Source organism: Tiliqua scincoides, chromosome 1 (genome assembly GCF_035046505.1).
Source record: "Tiliqua scincoides isolate rTilSci1 chromosome 1, rTilSci1.hap2, whole genome shotgun sequence".
Lineage (NCBI taxonomy): Eukaryota > Metazoa > Chordata > Lepidosauria > Squamata > Scincidae > Tiliqua > Tiliqua scincoides.
In genome coordinates, this window is record NC_089821.1 from 141193113 (window position 1) to 141208857 (window position 15745).

The window sequence follows — 15745 nt, forward strand, 5'->3', positions numbered from 1 at the left end:
CTTATAGAGCGAAAAATACGGTAAATCAATAAATGGTTCCCTGACCCCAAAGTGCTCATAATCCTAAAAAATGCACTAGACACCAGGAACCACCACTAGAAAAAATGCCACATTGGGGTGAAGAGAGGCACCCTTTCTTTCTTTGCCTTCTCCCCGCTAAATATAAGAGGACACCACTTTAAAGGTGCCTTTTTGCCCAGTAAGCAGAGGCCCCATTAGTACTGTGCTGTCACTGATCAGCGTGTTAAAGCAGCCAAGGCAGAAGGAAGCAACCTTTTATTCTAGTCCCTGGCAGCTGCTTCTTCTGGCTCTCCTGGGCACCACTATCTTGGATTGCACAAGATCTTGCAAGAATCATGCAAACCAAGACGGTGGTGCCCATTTCCATGGTTCTCTTGGGTGCCAACATCTTGGATCATACAAGATCTTGCACAATCCAAGATGGCAGTGCCTGGGACAGCTGGGAAGAAAAGGCTACTGTAAAAGAAGGGCACCACAAGTTTGAAAACCACTGCTTTATTCATTTGAAGATTAGAAATACGCCAGTAAAACTATCTTTGGTTTTAATAGAAGAGCCAATAGATGCACTAATCCACGTAACCAAAGCAGATGCAGCTGAAAGTTCACATAGTAAAGTATAAGAGCAGAGCAAAGCCAACTCAAAATGATTCATATTTGCAACCCATATGCTTTCTCCCTATCCATGTACTCAATTCCAACCATATCCAGGAAAAGCATTGCCTAAAGGAACAGCAAGGTGAAAACAGATACAGGTAGCCGTGATTCCTGTGGCGGTAGCAGCTGAAAAGGTGCTACGGCACCTGTGGTAATTCCTGCCAGCTTCTGCTAGCTGTATTTTGGAACAGTATGGCTTATGCCAACTTTTTCCAAACAATTCTTACCCAGAAACATGCAATAAGAATCACATTTTGGGGTGGGTAAAAGGATGTGCCAGCTAGGTTCTATTTACAAAACATTCCTTAAGTTAGCCGTTTTTAACCTTTTCGTGATTACACGAATGGATTGCCCAGTGCGTCCCCATACCACTTTTTGCCAGAGTGTCAAAACCATCATCACCAATCCTATTGGGTACCAGTATGACTTCAAAACATGTCAACAGCTTGGTTTTAATTTACATATGGATAGCTAGGAACAGAACACCTCACCCATACCAATAATGGTGATAGTTAATAATCTAACCTAGCAATTTGCTGTTTCACTTTTGTGCAGAGATCGAGTCCCATACTCCCATCACTTGGTTCCCCTTACCCCCAAGGGGTATGGATAGCCCCAGTTATGAATCCTTGCTTTACATTACTGCATTTGTGCCTAGGCAACTGGCATACACCAACCTGCCAGGAGAAGTCATTGGCCTGATTCTTGAAGGCCAGTCAATTTTTTGGGAAGACTAAGAATCCCATCAAAAAGCTTCCAAGCCTCGGTGCTTATGGAATTGTATACACTGGACAGACGGAACACTAGAAATCAATGTTAAAAGAGTAAAAGAAGCTCACTTGTTCTAGATGGTAGTGGTCGGAGCTAAACTGGTCATGGATATGTCCTCGAGTGCAAATTCTGTGATGCTCACAGGATGGTGGAGATGCTAGTGTTCGCAATGGCTGCTCCCTCTTCTGCGAGGAATTAGAAGAGCTGTCTGTAGCATTCTGTTATTAAAACACATGAGAAAAAAGAAAGTAAGCAATACAACTTTACTTTTGTACATTCTGGACATAATCCTGATATCTCCTTTAGATACACACACAGATGCGACTCCTCTCCCCCGTGCTGGATTACAAACTTTTTTGGTGTTTCAAAGAGTTAATTTTTTTTTTTTTAAATTTGATGACACACTAAAAACTAGTATAATGTTCACACATAGTTATGGAATTCTCAAGGCTTGGGCTGTTACATTTACCACAGACATTGTGTAAATCTTCCACTATAGGCCAAATCATTGCGTGTGACAGAGATGCTATCAACAGCAGCAATCTCCTTTTCCATGTTAGCACTTAACTCGTGTCATGATGATGTCACAAATTTCTGTGCACCACGTAATTGCCAATTGCTGGTGTGAATGGGGGAAAACACAATCCTAAATTGTTATAAGAATTCATTGTAAGGAAGCCATTCTGAGGGGTTTAGCCATATTATGTGTGTATTGTGTACTTTCAGCCCCAGAGACAGGATTACATGAATTACCTTCTAAGTTTGCAAGAAATGAAACAGAGGTGTATTTATTGCATTTAAAGTGTTATAAACTACACTCCATATGCAGTCCAAACCTCCACCAACCCTACCCATACATTCATACAATTCAGACTACTGTAGGCCACAAGCTGGAAAGAAGAGCAATCAGCATGACACATTTGCACTCCAAATTTCTCCCAACTTCAGGAGGAAGACTAAGGACTTGTCATAATCACAGTGGCTAGGCTGGTCCTGCACTGTCAACGTGCCTTGATGATGCAGTGGCTAAACAACATAAGCCGACAACGCTTCCCCCTTCCCAGTTCCACACTTGGAGCTACAAAAGAAGGGGGAACTGTGGATCATTTCTGATCCTGTGTGGAGATACGGCGTGAAGTCCAGAGGGGGGCAGGGCCCTGGAGACCAAAAGTTTCAACTTGACTACTAGGCAAACATTGTGGACTCCAGAATAGCAACGTACACATAATTACGCACATTAAACTGGGTTGGGAACCTTGCATAGGAGCCCATGCATAAAGCACAAAAATTGCCTACACAAATTTTTCCACGTTTCAATCCATAGGAGCCCATGCATAAAGCACAAAAATTGCCTACACAAATTTTTCCACGTTTCAATCCATTTGCTGTTCTTAGATGTATAACAAGAGTTCTTATCCTACATAGAAAGTACCCAATTTCTACAGAACAGTGGTTCTCACCCTTTTTAGCCCGGGACCCACTTCTGAGAATGAAAATCTGTCTGGGGCCCACCGGAAGTGATGTCAACAACCAGAAAGTGATGTCATAGCCAGAAATGACATCATCAAACAGGAAGCGACATCACTGTGATGTCAGAGCTGGAAGTGATGTAGTTCTTGCCTAGAAACTCAAACTGTAAATGACAAGAGACAGTATTCCAGCTCAGAAGCTTCTTCCAATTCTCCCTGCCCTCACTACCATTGCTATCAAGCAAAAACTAAAACACCTGGATCAAAATATTTGTGTATTATTTACTGCTGTTTGAATTTCTGTCTTTATTTACAAAATCTCAAGCTACTTCTTGTATTGCGCTTGAAACTAACGAACATTGATGTGGCTATTGATACTGTGCTCAGCATTAGCCAGAAACAAGTGCACCCTACTCATGCACCTCAATACAAGATGTAGCTTGAGCTTTTGTAAATAAAGGAAATAAAAACAGTAGTATCCCCCTCAGAAGGAAGCAGGGACGCTTCCCCTCATTTCCCCCAAGCCTAAGCACGTCTACTCAGAACTGACTCCCATTATTGGCAATGGGGCTTACTCCCAGGTAAGAGTAGACAGAATTGCAGCCTAAGAGAGAAGTAAGAAGAGGGGAAGGGTAAACATCAGAGAAGCAGCGGGGGAGCAGCACTCTCCTTGGGTGCTCCCCCCCACATGCCAGGCTTGCCCTCCCTCCTCCCCCACCTCCTGGGTGCTCTCTTGGCAGCCAAGAAACCAGGGATCCCCCCCTCACCCCAGCAAATATATAAAGAGAGAACGTGCTAGCCAGGGTAGGAAAGGATCGTGGCTTCCAGTTGATTTCAGAGATGGAAAGAGGTTGTGATGCAGAGGACGAGAAAGGCAATGGGGTGCCGGCGATGCTGCTTTCAAAGCAGGCTCACAAGAGGGGAGATCACGTGGGTCTGCCTCTACTCACCCAAGCCCTGTCTCCACCGCCTACACTCTCCAGCCCAGTCCAGCTGCGGGGGGGGGGGGGGAGCTGCTCTGTCTTGCAACCCTGAGGCAGCCCATCCCATCAAGGCAGCCAAGCTGACAAAGGTTGGTGGGGAGAAGCCTGGCTGGCTCGTCCATGTCTCTCCCAGCCTTCTTTGCCTGCAATCCAAGCCTGCAAGATTGGCCCCCCTGAGGGTAGCCTCTAAGTACAATCCAAACCTCCAAGCCAATCCAAGTGCAAGTGCAATCCAAGTGCCAATCCAAGTGCAATCCAAGCCTCCAAGATTGGCCCCCCTGAGGGTAGCCTCCAAGTGCAGAGGGAGGTCCAGCTGGAAGGCAGCAGCATGCTTTCTGGGGAAAAGTGGCACGCTGCTTTCTTTGCGCATGTGCAAGCCGCTCTTAGTTACGTCTCAATGCCAGGAAGTTTAAAATGGTGATGCCCAGGCTTTGCCCACTTCTAAAATGGCGTCACCTAGGTCTTGTGCCATCTTCCAAGATGGCTGCCGCCAGCTTCTCGCAACTCACCAAGTGGGTTCCGACCCACAGTTTGAGAACCACTGCCATAGAATAATCTGATTCAGTTAATGACTAAATTCACTGGCTATTTATCTTCCTCCCTGCTTTCTTCTAAACATCAAGAAAGAGAAACCATACATATCAGTAGATGTTATGATACTTTTACACAAAGTTTGACATATTTTGCCAGAATATTTTGCAAGTTTTAGTTGCATCAGCTGTTGTGTTCTATTTTGGTGGCATATTCCAGCTAAAATAAGTGTGGATGGTCATAACTGCAAATAAATGACCCCATCTGACTTCTTAAAATATCATTTCTGTCTGCTCTGAGAAGTCTCTGCTGCAACAACCTTCCTTTCAACTCCAAGCAGCGGCTCGTGAATGCGCAGCTGAAGTTGGGAAGAATTTTTAAAAGCTGAAAATAGCAAAGTATGAATGCAGAGAATGCAGGTCTGTGTAAAATATTTCAAAGAAACAAATTTTGAAACTCAAAAGCTTCTATTTAAGACAAATATAACGTTTCACCTGTCCTTTTATGGATTCTTTTGGAAAAACCCTTTGGGGAAAAAAACAACTTGTGCACATCTGTTCTTTCAAGTCTGCTCTCCATCTTGAGTCAAAGAGTTGTTTTCCATGTTAAAATTTTGGAGCAAAAATAAAAACTGTGGACCAGTAAAGCAACTATTTGTTTATTATACAGTAAGTACACTCTAAGCACCTGAATTAGCATTTAAAATGTCAAAACCATTCTGTGTTCACAACTACATAAGAATTGCCAGGGTTTGATAAACTTAATCTAGAAGCCAGTCACAACTTTTGGGGGTCCAATTTGGCAGCTTTTTATGTTTTAACACTGACCCCCCCCCCATTTCTCATGTGCCAACAGTGTATGGTATAAATTCAATTCTACATATAAACATTAAAAAGCATATTTTTTAACCCTAAAAGAGTTCTAAAGGCTTTGATCCAAAAACAGAACAAGTTATACCAAGATTTTAAGTTAAAATTCATGGACACTAAGGATGTAATCTTATCCTGATTTCTTAAATTACCATGCTTACCTGAGAATAAGTCCCTTTGAACTCAATAGGCTTTCTTTTGAGTAGACATGTGCCATGAAACTAGCATTCTCCACTCCCACCCGCTTTCCTTTAGTGCTTGGGGGAGAAAGACTCATGGGTGCCTAGAAAGCTTATTGGAGGAAAGTACACAGAGGGTGTGTGCTCCATGTGATGTCTCCCCCCCCCCAAAGGATGAGAGGAACTCCCCCCAAAACTGTCCCTTTCTGTCCAGCAATGGTTCATCCTGCAACTCCCTCTCCCCCAGCCCCATGGCTCTCACCACTGTATTTTCTGAGGAAGGAAATCTAACCACTTCAATAGCCGAAACGGCAGATCAGTGGCTACGCTACAGATGCACCCTTGCAGTGATACCCTTGGGGTTGAGTCACCATGAGTCATCAAATAGAGCATGGCTTATTATCTGTTTGGTTATCTGCAGCTCTGTTGCCTTGTTTCCCCTTCTATGTTATCCAGAGTAACATTTTCAGAGTCTTCAATGGCCAAGACATAGCATAGATCCATTCCTATGCCCCACAGCAGCATGAGGCCAATTGAAGTGGTCGCCTCAGGCAGCAGGTTGGTGTGGGCACCCTTCTGCATCAGCTTACTTGCCTCCACTGATTCACCTTCTCCTTCCACTCCCTGGATTGAAAAAGAGTAAGACAGGGAAGGAGAGGGCGCATGGGGGGGGGGGGAGGAAGGTGCTAAACTAGAACATAGGAGAGTGGGAGGCTGACACATCAGATAAGGGGGGCAGCCATCTCAGGAGGCTTTGGGCCAGCCATGCCCAAGAGTGATGTCAGTCAGTGAAGTCAGGGTCTACTACTTTAAGTAGCCTACAGCCTGGAGAGAGTCACTATGGGGTGGGGCCATAGCTTGGTGGCAGAACATGCAGAAGGCTCTGGGTTCATGTATTTCCGGGTAAGAAAAACCCTGCCTGAAACCCAGGGCAACCACTGCGAGACAGTGCAGATGAGATGGACGATGGCCTGCCTCAGCAGAAAGCAGCTTTCTATACCAAGGGAAAGTTAAGGGCTTTCCAAGAAACCTCTGTGTTAAGAGGTTTTCCTTCCTTGCTCCTCCAGTTTACAAGTGCCCCACAGTTTTCGTGTTCTGCCACTTCAGCTGACTAGTTCCCTTTGTTTCAAATAAATACGGGAAAAGCAATTTCAGTAAAATGGCTTAAGGGTGACTTTTTCCCCTTGCAAAACTGTGTGCATATTTCTTACAAGTAGCAAAGGAAGAGAGCTCAAAACCAGGTCTGAAAGTATGTTAAAAAAATTCTAAGGAAGTTATAGCGTAGTACTTTGGCATTTATTTGTCCTGTGGTCTTGTTTCAGTTCTTTTAATGTCTTCACTAAGATAAATGGGTCCAAGTCAGCACTTGGGAGGAAATCTTTCTCCCCTTTAAAGTGACAGAGAAGCCAGAAACAACTTCTGAGACCAACTCCAGATCTCACTTCCCACTAAAGCATTCAGAATAGCCTTGCTAATGTCTTATGTTAAGAGGCTGAAAGGCAATTCCTCTGATCTTTTTTACTTTGCTAACAGGAAATTGTCAATCATCTCCTTGTCAGGCTGCCAACGGGTTCTTTCTCCAACCATGTTTACATGCCAAGCATGGCCTGCCCAGTGTGTCATCTTCAAGGGCAGAATGCAACACTTCTCAGGGCTCTCTTTTCATTATGTGCGGCTCTGGAAATTCCACACATACAAAATATTGAACAAAATCCTTCTCTGGTTAAAATCCTCTAATTCAGTGGTATTCAGACTGCAAAACCGGAAGTAGGGCGTGATCGCTCTACTTTCACTTCAAAGCAGCTGGGAGCCCTGCAGGTGCTCGCGCAGGGCTCCCCGCACCCCAGGAAGGCTGCTGCAGGGACTGGTGAGTACATCCCAGTCCCTGCAACCCCCCTGAGCGGCATGATCCTGGGGATCGCGTCACTGCCTTCCCCCCGCCGCCTCCCTCACAAAGTCTTAGTGGCTCTCAAACTCCCCCAGAGAGTTTGAGAACCACTGCTCTAATTCTTTTTGTTCTGATCAATCACAATGGTTGGCTGGTGTTTCCACAAATACCTGAAGCTCAGTACAAACAGTTCCCTTGGGCATATAAAAAGCCAGTTCTAGCCCAGTGTGAGCAATGAGACAGTGTGTGGATTCACCACCCAGAAGCACATGAGCAGGAGTAATTCACTTGAATGGGTTTGCAAAGTTGTTCCACAAGAATGCAATCCTATTGTGCTACAATTAAGTGTATGATTCAGTGTTGACATTCAAACACTGACATTCAGTGTTGACAGTGTTGATCAGAGAACAGGAGCATCCAAGCTATCTCAAGATGCATACCTTTCTATTCTAATTGCTTAAGGTTTTGGGACAAATTGCTTAGACTGAACTACATTTGTCAAGAGCACCACCATTTTGTCAATTCAACAAACAGCAGACTAGTCTTAGAATGCTAGTACCACTTCCAAATAAGAACTAATGTATTTGGCGGCATTTTGCCGAGTTCCCATTAGGCAAAAGTCCATTAAAAGTTGTTACACTTATCAGCATGAAAGTTACTGCTTTAGGAGACGTGCATGGAGAAAGCCACCACCTTGCCCCACCCCTGCTCAGTAATTTTTTGCATGAACTTGCAAAGGATTGCCAATTGTCCCGATTTTGTCAGGATAGTTCACAGAAAGTCCATTACAGAGTTTAAAAAGTGTCCCTTTCTCTGTGCCAAGTACAAGACATAAACAGGAAACTGAGTGACTGAATTCTACAATAATACATTCTAGCATGGGATAGTTCAGATGGTTAAAAAAAAAAAGAGTATCTATACTGGAGTCTGAGCCTGTGCATTTGCCAGTTGCAGTATGCATGACATAACACATGCCCTGGGCATCTGTCCATTCAACAAGACCCATTATTGCAATTTCTTAGACTCTAGAGTAAATCATTTGAATAATGCAGCCTTAGAATGTGAACAATGTCCTACACTGCTGAACAAAATCTAAACTTTCTTAGAAACTGTTTGCCAACTAAGCAGGCATTTGATAAATGAAGACTTGCTGCTTATAATATTAGTTTAAAAGTCTCCATTAAACTCCATTTCTCACCAGAATTGCACTTCTTGGACTTTAAGGGCATGACCTACTTCCTACAGCCACTATGGGTGTATGGCCACCCAACCCCCTCCTACTCCATCATTTGACATCCCCAACTGCACTAGAAGAAAAACTCATCAGCTCAGGAATTTTAAAGCTCTCTTTTTTGGAAAGTCCTTTTCAGATTAGCTCATCTGCAAGAGATACACCTTCCATGGACCTCTAGCATGTCAGAGTGGAATTTTGGGGGATATACTTCAGGGGAAGTATGCAACACCTCACAATTACACACACAAACCAGGAAGAACCACATTCAACAGTCCCTTGCAGATGTGTATTGTAGAGAGGATTGGGAATAGCTGACAAGTTCATTAGAACTGTTTTCTTCCCAACGAACTCCTGAAAGGTTTCTAAGGAACACTAAAAAAATCCCCTGAAAAGTCACTGATCTAGAAAATGCCACAATTCCTTTTTTGTCTTCAGAATTTTATTTAGCATCAGAGGAACATGAACATTTGCTTTCCATTCCTCTCTAACCACCACCACATTAGATGACAAAATCCAACATCAACAATTTTCTCATTTTCTTCCTACCAAGTCTTTTATAGATTTTAATATTTAAAATATCACAGTGCCTTGTTCAGCTTTCAGACTTCAATCTTTACCATTTTCTCCGCTATCCTCCCTAAGCTGAACTTTCTACAAATTGAACTGCTACCCTTAAAAGGGAGAGAAGGGGGTAGACAAGGAGGCATGAACTGGCTGTACAACAACAACAACAAAAAGGAAAACCAAACGTAGGCTCTCTTTTTCAAATACACATTTTAATAGTGTGGCTGTAACATAATTGACACTCATCTGGGATACAAAAGTAGGCCAAAGGTTTCATGAAGGGGGCAGTGTGAAGAGATCTGATTTCTAAATAACATTTGTAGGGAAGATATATAAATGAATAAAAGAACGACAGAACAGGTTTTTGCATTTTACATTCTTTATGCTGACTATGCAGACCAAAGGATGCTTGATTTTGTTAGCAGGATCCAAACGCCAAAATAAATCTTACTCTCATGCTATATATGGGACCAAGCAATTATGAATACCAAACAACTGGGAAGATCATCATTCTAGGTGTGCCTTTGGCTAACTTAGCCAAGCATACAATTTACTAAACAAAACCAGCCACATATAGCAAACCAGCCATAATATCTTTCAGGCAAGGCTAAGATGCACAACTCCTCACACTTTAGCCTCTCTTGCATTTAAGTTTCAGGACCAGGGGACACTGGATGGGACTGGGAGTGAAGGATATCAACTAAGGCAGCAGTACAATGTCCTAAAACTTGACCATATGCCTATGTTAGTGATGTTACCAAGACACTGGCAAGATGCTGACCAAATGAATAGCGAGTATGGAAAAAATACTCATAACTATTCAGGGAGCCCCAACTTGTCTCCCATGTTCTCAGCTGGCCTTAACCCACCTCCTTTACCACTTGACCCTATTTCCAGCAGTCTCCCTCATTTAGGACCCCTGCTTCTCCCATTGATTGGCCTTTTTGCCTCTGTCCATAGACTCCATGCTCTCTCTCCCAGGCTGCTTGCTTGTTTCACCTAACATTACATTCACATTTTGGTGTATTATGTCTCTGTCCAATTTTTAAAAGATAGCTAGGGAGAAAAGGCAAAAAAAAAAAATGTTGGGCCTCCTGTCTGGTGACCACAAAGGTCTGGTGACCACAAAGGTCGTCTGTCAACCATACAGCTTGGACAGTTTGCCTTCACAGTTCCTCAGGGAAAGGACCAACTAAGAGGCTCTCACAAATGAACAGTTATAGATTACCCAAGTATTCTATTTACCTCTACCTCTAAGTTTTCCAAACATACTTCTCTGTCATTCATACAACAGAAGACACTTTATGAGGAGATAGCAAAGAGTTTCACTCAGATACATGGTATAGTAAACATAATCGCATGCAAATTTATACAGTTAGCAATCCAGTGCAAACATAAGATTCTTGCAACACCTTATTCAAGATTAACACATTTGTTTGTTTTAACTGTGACACACATTTTAGGCAAAATGCAGCATGACACAAGGGTAAGGCCAGTGCCAGCCCATCCATGAAGCAATCGCCTCAGGCAACAAAAACTGGCAGGGGGTGCTTCCTGTGACACTTATTCTCCTCCTACTCCTCTGTGAAAAAGAAGAGGGGAACTGAATGGAAGGGGAAGCATGTAGGAGAGAATACTGGTGGATCAGAATTGCTGGTGTGTTGCCACAGAGGGAGCATTTAGTGGGCTGCCAGACAGCCTTGGGCTACACCTGTGCAAGGCAATTTTTATTACAAGATTTAAGTTAAATGCCACACAACTGTTTCTGAGGCAACCACAATGATGACTCTTCTATAACTGACAATGTATACCCAAAAACCTGAAGTTTTCTAGTGGAGCTTTAGGATAGTGGTTGCACATGGTGCGATAATGTTATGCTCTTCGCATTTCCAGCTTTCATGGCATCAAATCTTTGAATTCGGAACCCAAGCAATGGATGCCCATGTTGTCAAAGGGAAAGCTAGAATCACTATCGATAGCAGACTCTGCTAAGTTCCTCTGTAAAAAAACACAGTGCTTCCAGATGTTCACATGAGTCCTGGAAGTACTCTAATTCTATGAATCCAAGAGGACCTCCATAGGCTGTTTGACTGTAATGAGCACTTATTTTAAAGGAGGTTATGCACACTCCAACTGGGTCTTTACTTTCAACATCTAGGACTACAACATACTAGTGTGTGTACAATAGCCTGAATGTAACTCCTCAGATAAGCAAAAGAGCATTTGAAATGAATATATACGGAGTAAAATAAATAAAGGTGAGCTGGAGGACCAGAGAAGTAGCATCACTGAACAACAGAACTCAAGGACTTCAAAATTGTGAGCGATAGGGAAGGGGCAAAAGGCACAACACAGACCTTCACAAACTTCACAAGGATATGGAGAAGAAAACAAAGAATGAAAAGATAAAATGAATACTTGCAGACATGCGAGGTACAGCTGCAGTGATAGAGCTAATGGCTCCAAAGAAAGCATCACTTCCTAACCTGATCCTACAGAGGTGTACTTAAAATATGAGGCCACACTCAAGCTTCCCCCCATGTTGGTAACAAAGTCCAGGTGATGAACGAGGACAGATGAAAACACAAGATGTATTTGAGAGTTTTTGCACACACCTGGAATTTTTACCAAGTTGCTCTAGTTACAGTTCACTTATGTAGGCCAACAGACCACTTAGTGTCTACCCACGCCTTCTGTAGAAAAAAGGCAGGTGGGTGGCAGAATCAACCCCAGGCTGGAAACTCAACAGCGGTGAAAGAAAACTATGGTCAGAGTAGACCTATAAAGGACTCCAGAACACAATTTTTTTAAAAAAGTATCTGCCTGTCAACCCACACCTCTCCATCACTCAGCGGCAAGCAGCTGCTGCGCATTTTGCATTGCTAATGAAAAATGGATGATGCAAAGTAATAATAGAATGGTTGCGAAGAAACTTTGGCCTTCAGGTAGAACTGAAGCTCTCAGGCAGTCACGTGCCTTCCTCACATCTGGAGGAAGTCTAACCTCATTAAAAAAAACTAACCTGCAATAGAAACAAAACTGTAATAGTAAGCAATGATAGCTAATCAATAGATCAAGGAGAAGGAACAGAGAAACATCCACCCATGCTAGGCATGCAGCAATTCCTGTGCAGTGCATAAGAGGTGTAGAATTCCAAGTTTTTATGCATAAGCAGGGCTCTAACGCCAGTGCTGGAAACAGAATTAAAGTTTCTTGCGAAGCTTTAGCAATTCATTGTGGTATGGCACCAGAGTTGGTGTTATATATCTTAGAGTGTGTACAGCTCGGCTTTGTCTGCAGTCTTCCTTGGCAGCTGCTCATTACATGGTCTGGAACACAAGTAGTACAGGTTGGGAATGCCTTATCCAAAGTGCTTGGGAGCAGAAGCATTTTGGATATTGCATTTTTCTGTTAGTTTGAAATACTTGCATATACCTAATAAGATATGTTGGGGAATGGGGCCCAAGTCTAAGCATGACATTCATTTTCATATACATCTTATACAAATAGCCTGAAGGTAATTTTATACAATATTATAAATTTTGTAATTTATAAGATTTTATAGTTTTTTAATTTATAAGATTTTATGTGATCCGTCACATGAGGTCAGGTGTGGAACTTCCACTTGTGGCATCATGTCAGCACTAAAAAAAGTTTTTGGAATACTGTGGATTTCAAAATTCCAGATAAGGGATGCCCATTTTGTAATGTCTTATTGAATGAAATGACAGCATATTCAGGAGGCTGGGGGCACAATCCTAACCCACTTTCCAGCACCAACATAAGGGCAATGCAGCTCCGAGGTAAGGGAGCAAATGTTCCCTTCCTTTGAGTAGACCTCTGTGAGTGACACCCAACTGCAGGATGCAGCACACGTCCCATTGGCACAGCTATACCAGTGCTGGAAAGTTGATTAGGATTTGGGCCTGGGTCACCAAAAAAGTGAGGTAAAAATGTCACTGTGTTACAAAAAAGAGGTAAAGTGTCTGAGTAACCACTAGGACAAAAAAATGTGAAACTTATTGTCAAAGTGTAATTAAATACACAATGCATGAAATAGAATGCATGAGGTAGCGACAAGGAAAATCAGATCTCAACTTGTACTAGTCATCTGGGTGATGGAATAGAAATGGTTGAAAAAGGATGGCACAAGGAGGCAGGAAATCAGCAGCGCCCTCCCACCATCTCGACATTCAAGTGAGCATAGTGCAAGTTTTGAGGGAGAAAGGGCACATTTTAAGAAGTATTTGCCAAAACAAACAAACAAAAAAGAACCCCAAATCAACAAATGCATAAAAACAGAGTGATAGGAAGTTTTAAGGCCCTGGAGAGAGTTTCTTCAGGTTCTCTCTAGGACGGCAAGTTCCATTTCACTCACAGTATTTAACTACAGGACATAATTACATCTTTCACTGCCATTACTTAAACCAGAGGTGTCAAATTCGTTTCATACAAAGGGCTGAATAGCATTAGGATGCCTGCTGAGGGTCGGAAGTGATGTCATTAGGCAGGAAGTGATGTCATTAAACAGGTCATAATAAAAAACTAGCACTTTTTCTCACTTAAGAACTCATTAGTTGCAAATGGCAGAAGAGAAAATACGCAAATCTTGATCATATTTCAAGATATGGGAGAGCCCAATTTTCATGTGGGCTGCTCTTTCTGCAGTAACTCCTTAGTACAGCTCAGCAGCTGAGAGCCTGAGGGACAGATAAAAAGCTTCCGCGGGCCACATCCGGCCCCCGGGCCTTATGTCTGACACCTGACTTAAACCGTTTCCAGCCCAGTGGGGACAACTTTGTCCCATTAACTGGAGAGAGAACGATTTTGAACATGAGAACACCCTATGTTTGTGGTTAGCTATTGTCCAAATAAATGGAACAACTATGTATGAACCACCTTTCAGTAAACAGAAGATAAAACTTGTTTTAAAGCCTGCTTCTCATTCAGTGGTGTAGCATTATTGTCCACTTCAGAAGTACTTATAGCCTACAATCCTAAGCACACTTATTTGAGAGGAAGCCCTGTTGAACTCAGTGAGGCTTACTTCCAAACAAACATGAATAAGGTTGTGCTGCAAGAGTTTTATTTTGCAACCTTATTTCATATTCCTCCTTAAGAGCTGCACTGAGAGAGTGGCTGTGGAATATAAGAATGTATTACATCATGACACCATGGTACTACACAACAGAAGAATGCTTATCCAAAAGGAAGAAACCATCTGAGTAAAGAAAGTGGATTAATTAAATGGAGGCAAAGTACAATTTCAGATTGCTGGCAAGCCCATGTATTCTCAGTGGAGACAAAATGAATGACTGGCTTTACTCAGGTTGCTTCTGGAGAAGAGCAAGCATTCAATGTACAGACAGAAAAAGTTTATTTTCAAGCATGTGGAAAACATTTATGGATTGCAGCAAGGCTCCGGTATTAAGGTAATACTACATTACATAGCAGAGAAGTCCTCTTAGAAGGAAATTTCATCTTGGGAAAACACAAAGTACATGATTCAGACACAGTGAAGCCCCTTTGGATGCAATTCTATTCTCACTTTCCTGGGAGTAAGTCCCATTGAACACAATAGGACTTACTTCTGAGTAGACCTGCTTAGGATTGTGCCCTAATTCTCTTCCAGTGAAATCAAGCACAAGTTAAGTTCCAGGGAAATGTGTCTAACAGTATCTTCCAAACAATCCCATGTTTGTTAACTATTACTATCATTCTGCAGTAGTAGTAGTAAGATCATGCCAACCCAGTACCTATCAGCATCAGATGTTGTCTAGGTAGGTACTGTCAGACAACATTTACAACTGATGTTTCTAAACTAGTTAGATTTATAAATACATAGAAAGGTCTGTATGGCAAAACTCTCAAAGAACACACCACTGGAAAATTGCTGCAGAACAGCAAGCAAGCCATTCTGGCTCTAGTACAGGCCCCCCACCCCCTCACCCCATGCTCCCCCTCCATCATGGAATATATAAATCAGTTCTGGCAGGTAGCTGGGAAGCAGCTGTTAATGATAGTTTTGCTCTGGAGGAGAGGAAATAACCTTTTAACCCTGCCTGCTGTTGTTTGTCTTATAACTGTGACAAAAGAACAGATGAAAACAACATGCCAACTGTCAGAGAGGATCTGGTCACAACACTAGAGGAACCCATCGTAGAACTATGACAGCATTATTAAGCCTTTCAAGTTGAGGATGTTTTTCCTCAGAGTCAAGATTCCTCACCATTCTTCCCATCACTGTTTTCCACCAGTTTCTTCTCAAGCAGAAAATGCAAGTTACAAATCACCAAGGCAGCTTTCTAACAGGGATCTCAAAAAATGGTGTGCAACAATTTCCTACTCTTCCTTCAAAAATCTAAGGACACTATTTCAAGAAGCCTCACCTTCTCCTCTCCTGTAAGGTCAAACAGATTTCTTTTTTCCCCCCAATATAGTAAAAAAGCAGATGTTGCAAGGTGAAAAAAAGTTATAATTTACACAACAGGTTTTTTGCTCACAGATTTGCCTTCCCACATATATACACACATTCAAATTCTGTTCTGACAAAGTTGAATGCAGACATTTGTACAATGTTTA

At 42.5% G+C, this 15745-nt stretch overlaps 1 protein-coding gene across 3 annotated transcripts in view; it reads right to left on the bottom strand.

Moving 5' to 3' along the window:
* SPRED2 (sprouty related EVH1 domain containing 2) overlaps positions 1-15745 on the bottom strand; it is a 78785-nt gene that overhangs the window by 2208 nt on the left and 60832 nt on the right. For all 3 annotated transcript variants that reach the window (XM_066638316.1, XM_066638308.1, XM_066638325.1), the window contains exon 5: positions 1515-1664. In XM_066638316.1, coding sequence (XP_066494413.1) covers positions 1515-1664 — 150 coding nt within the window. The remainder of the gene's footprint in view (positions 1-1514; positions 1665-15745) is intronic.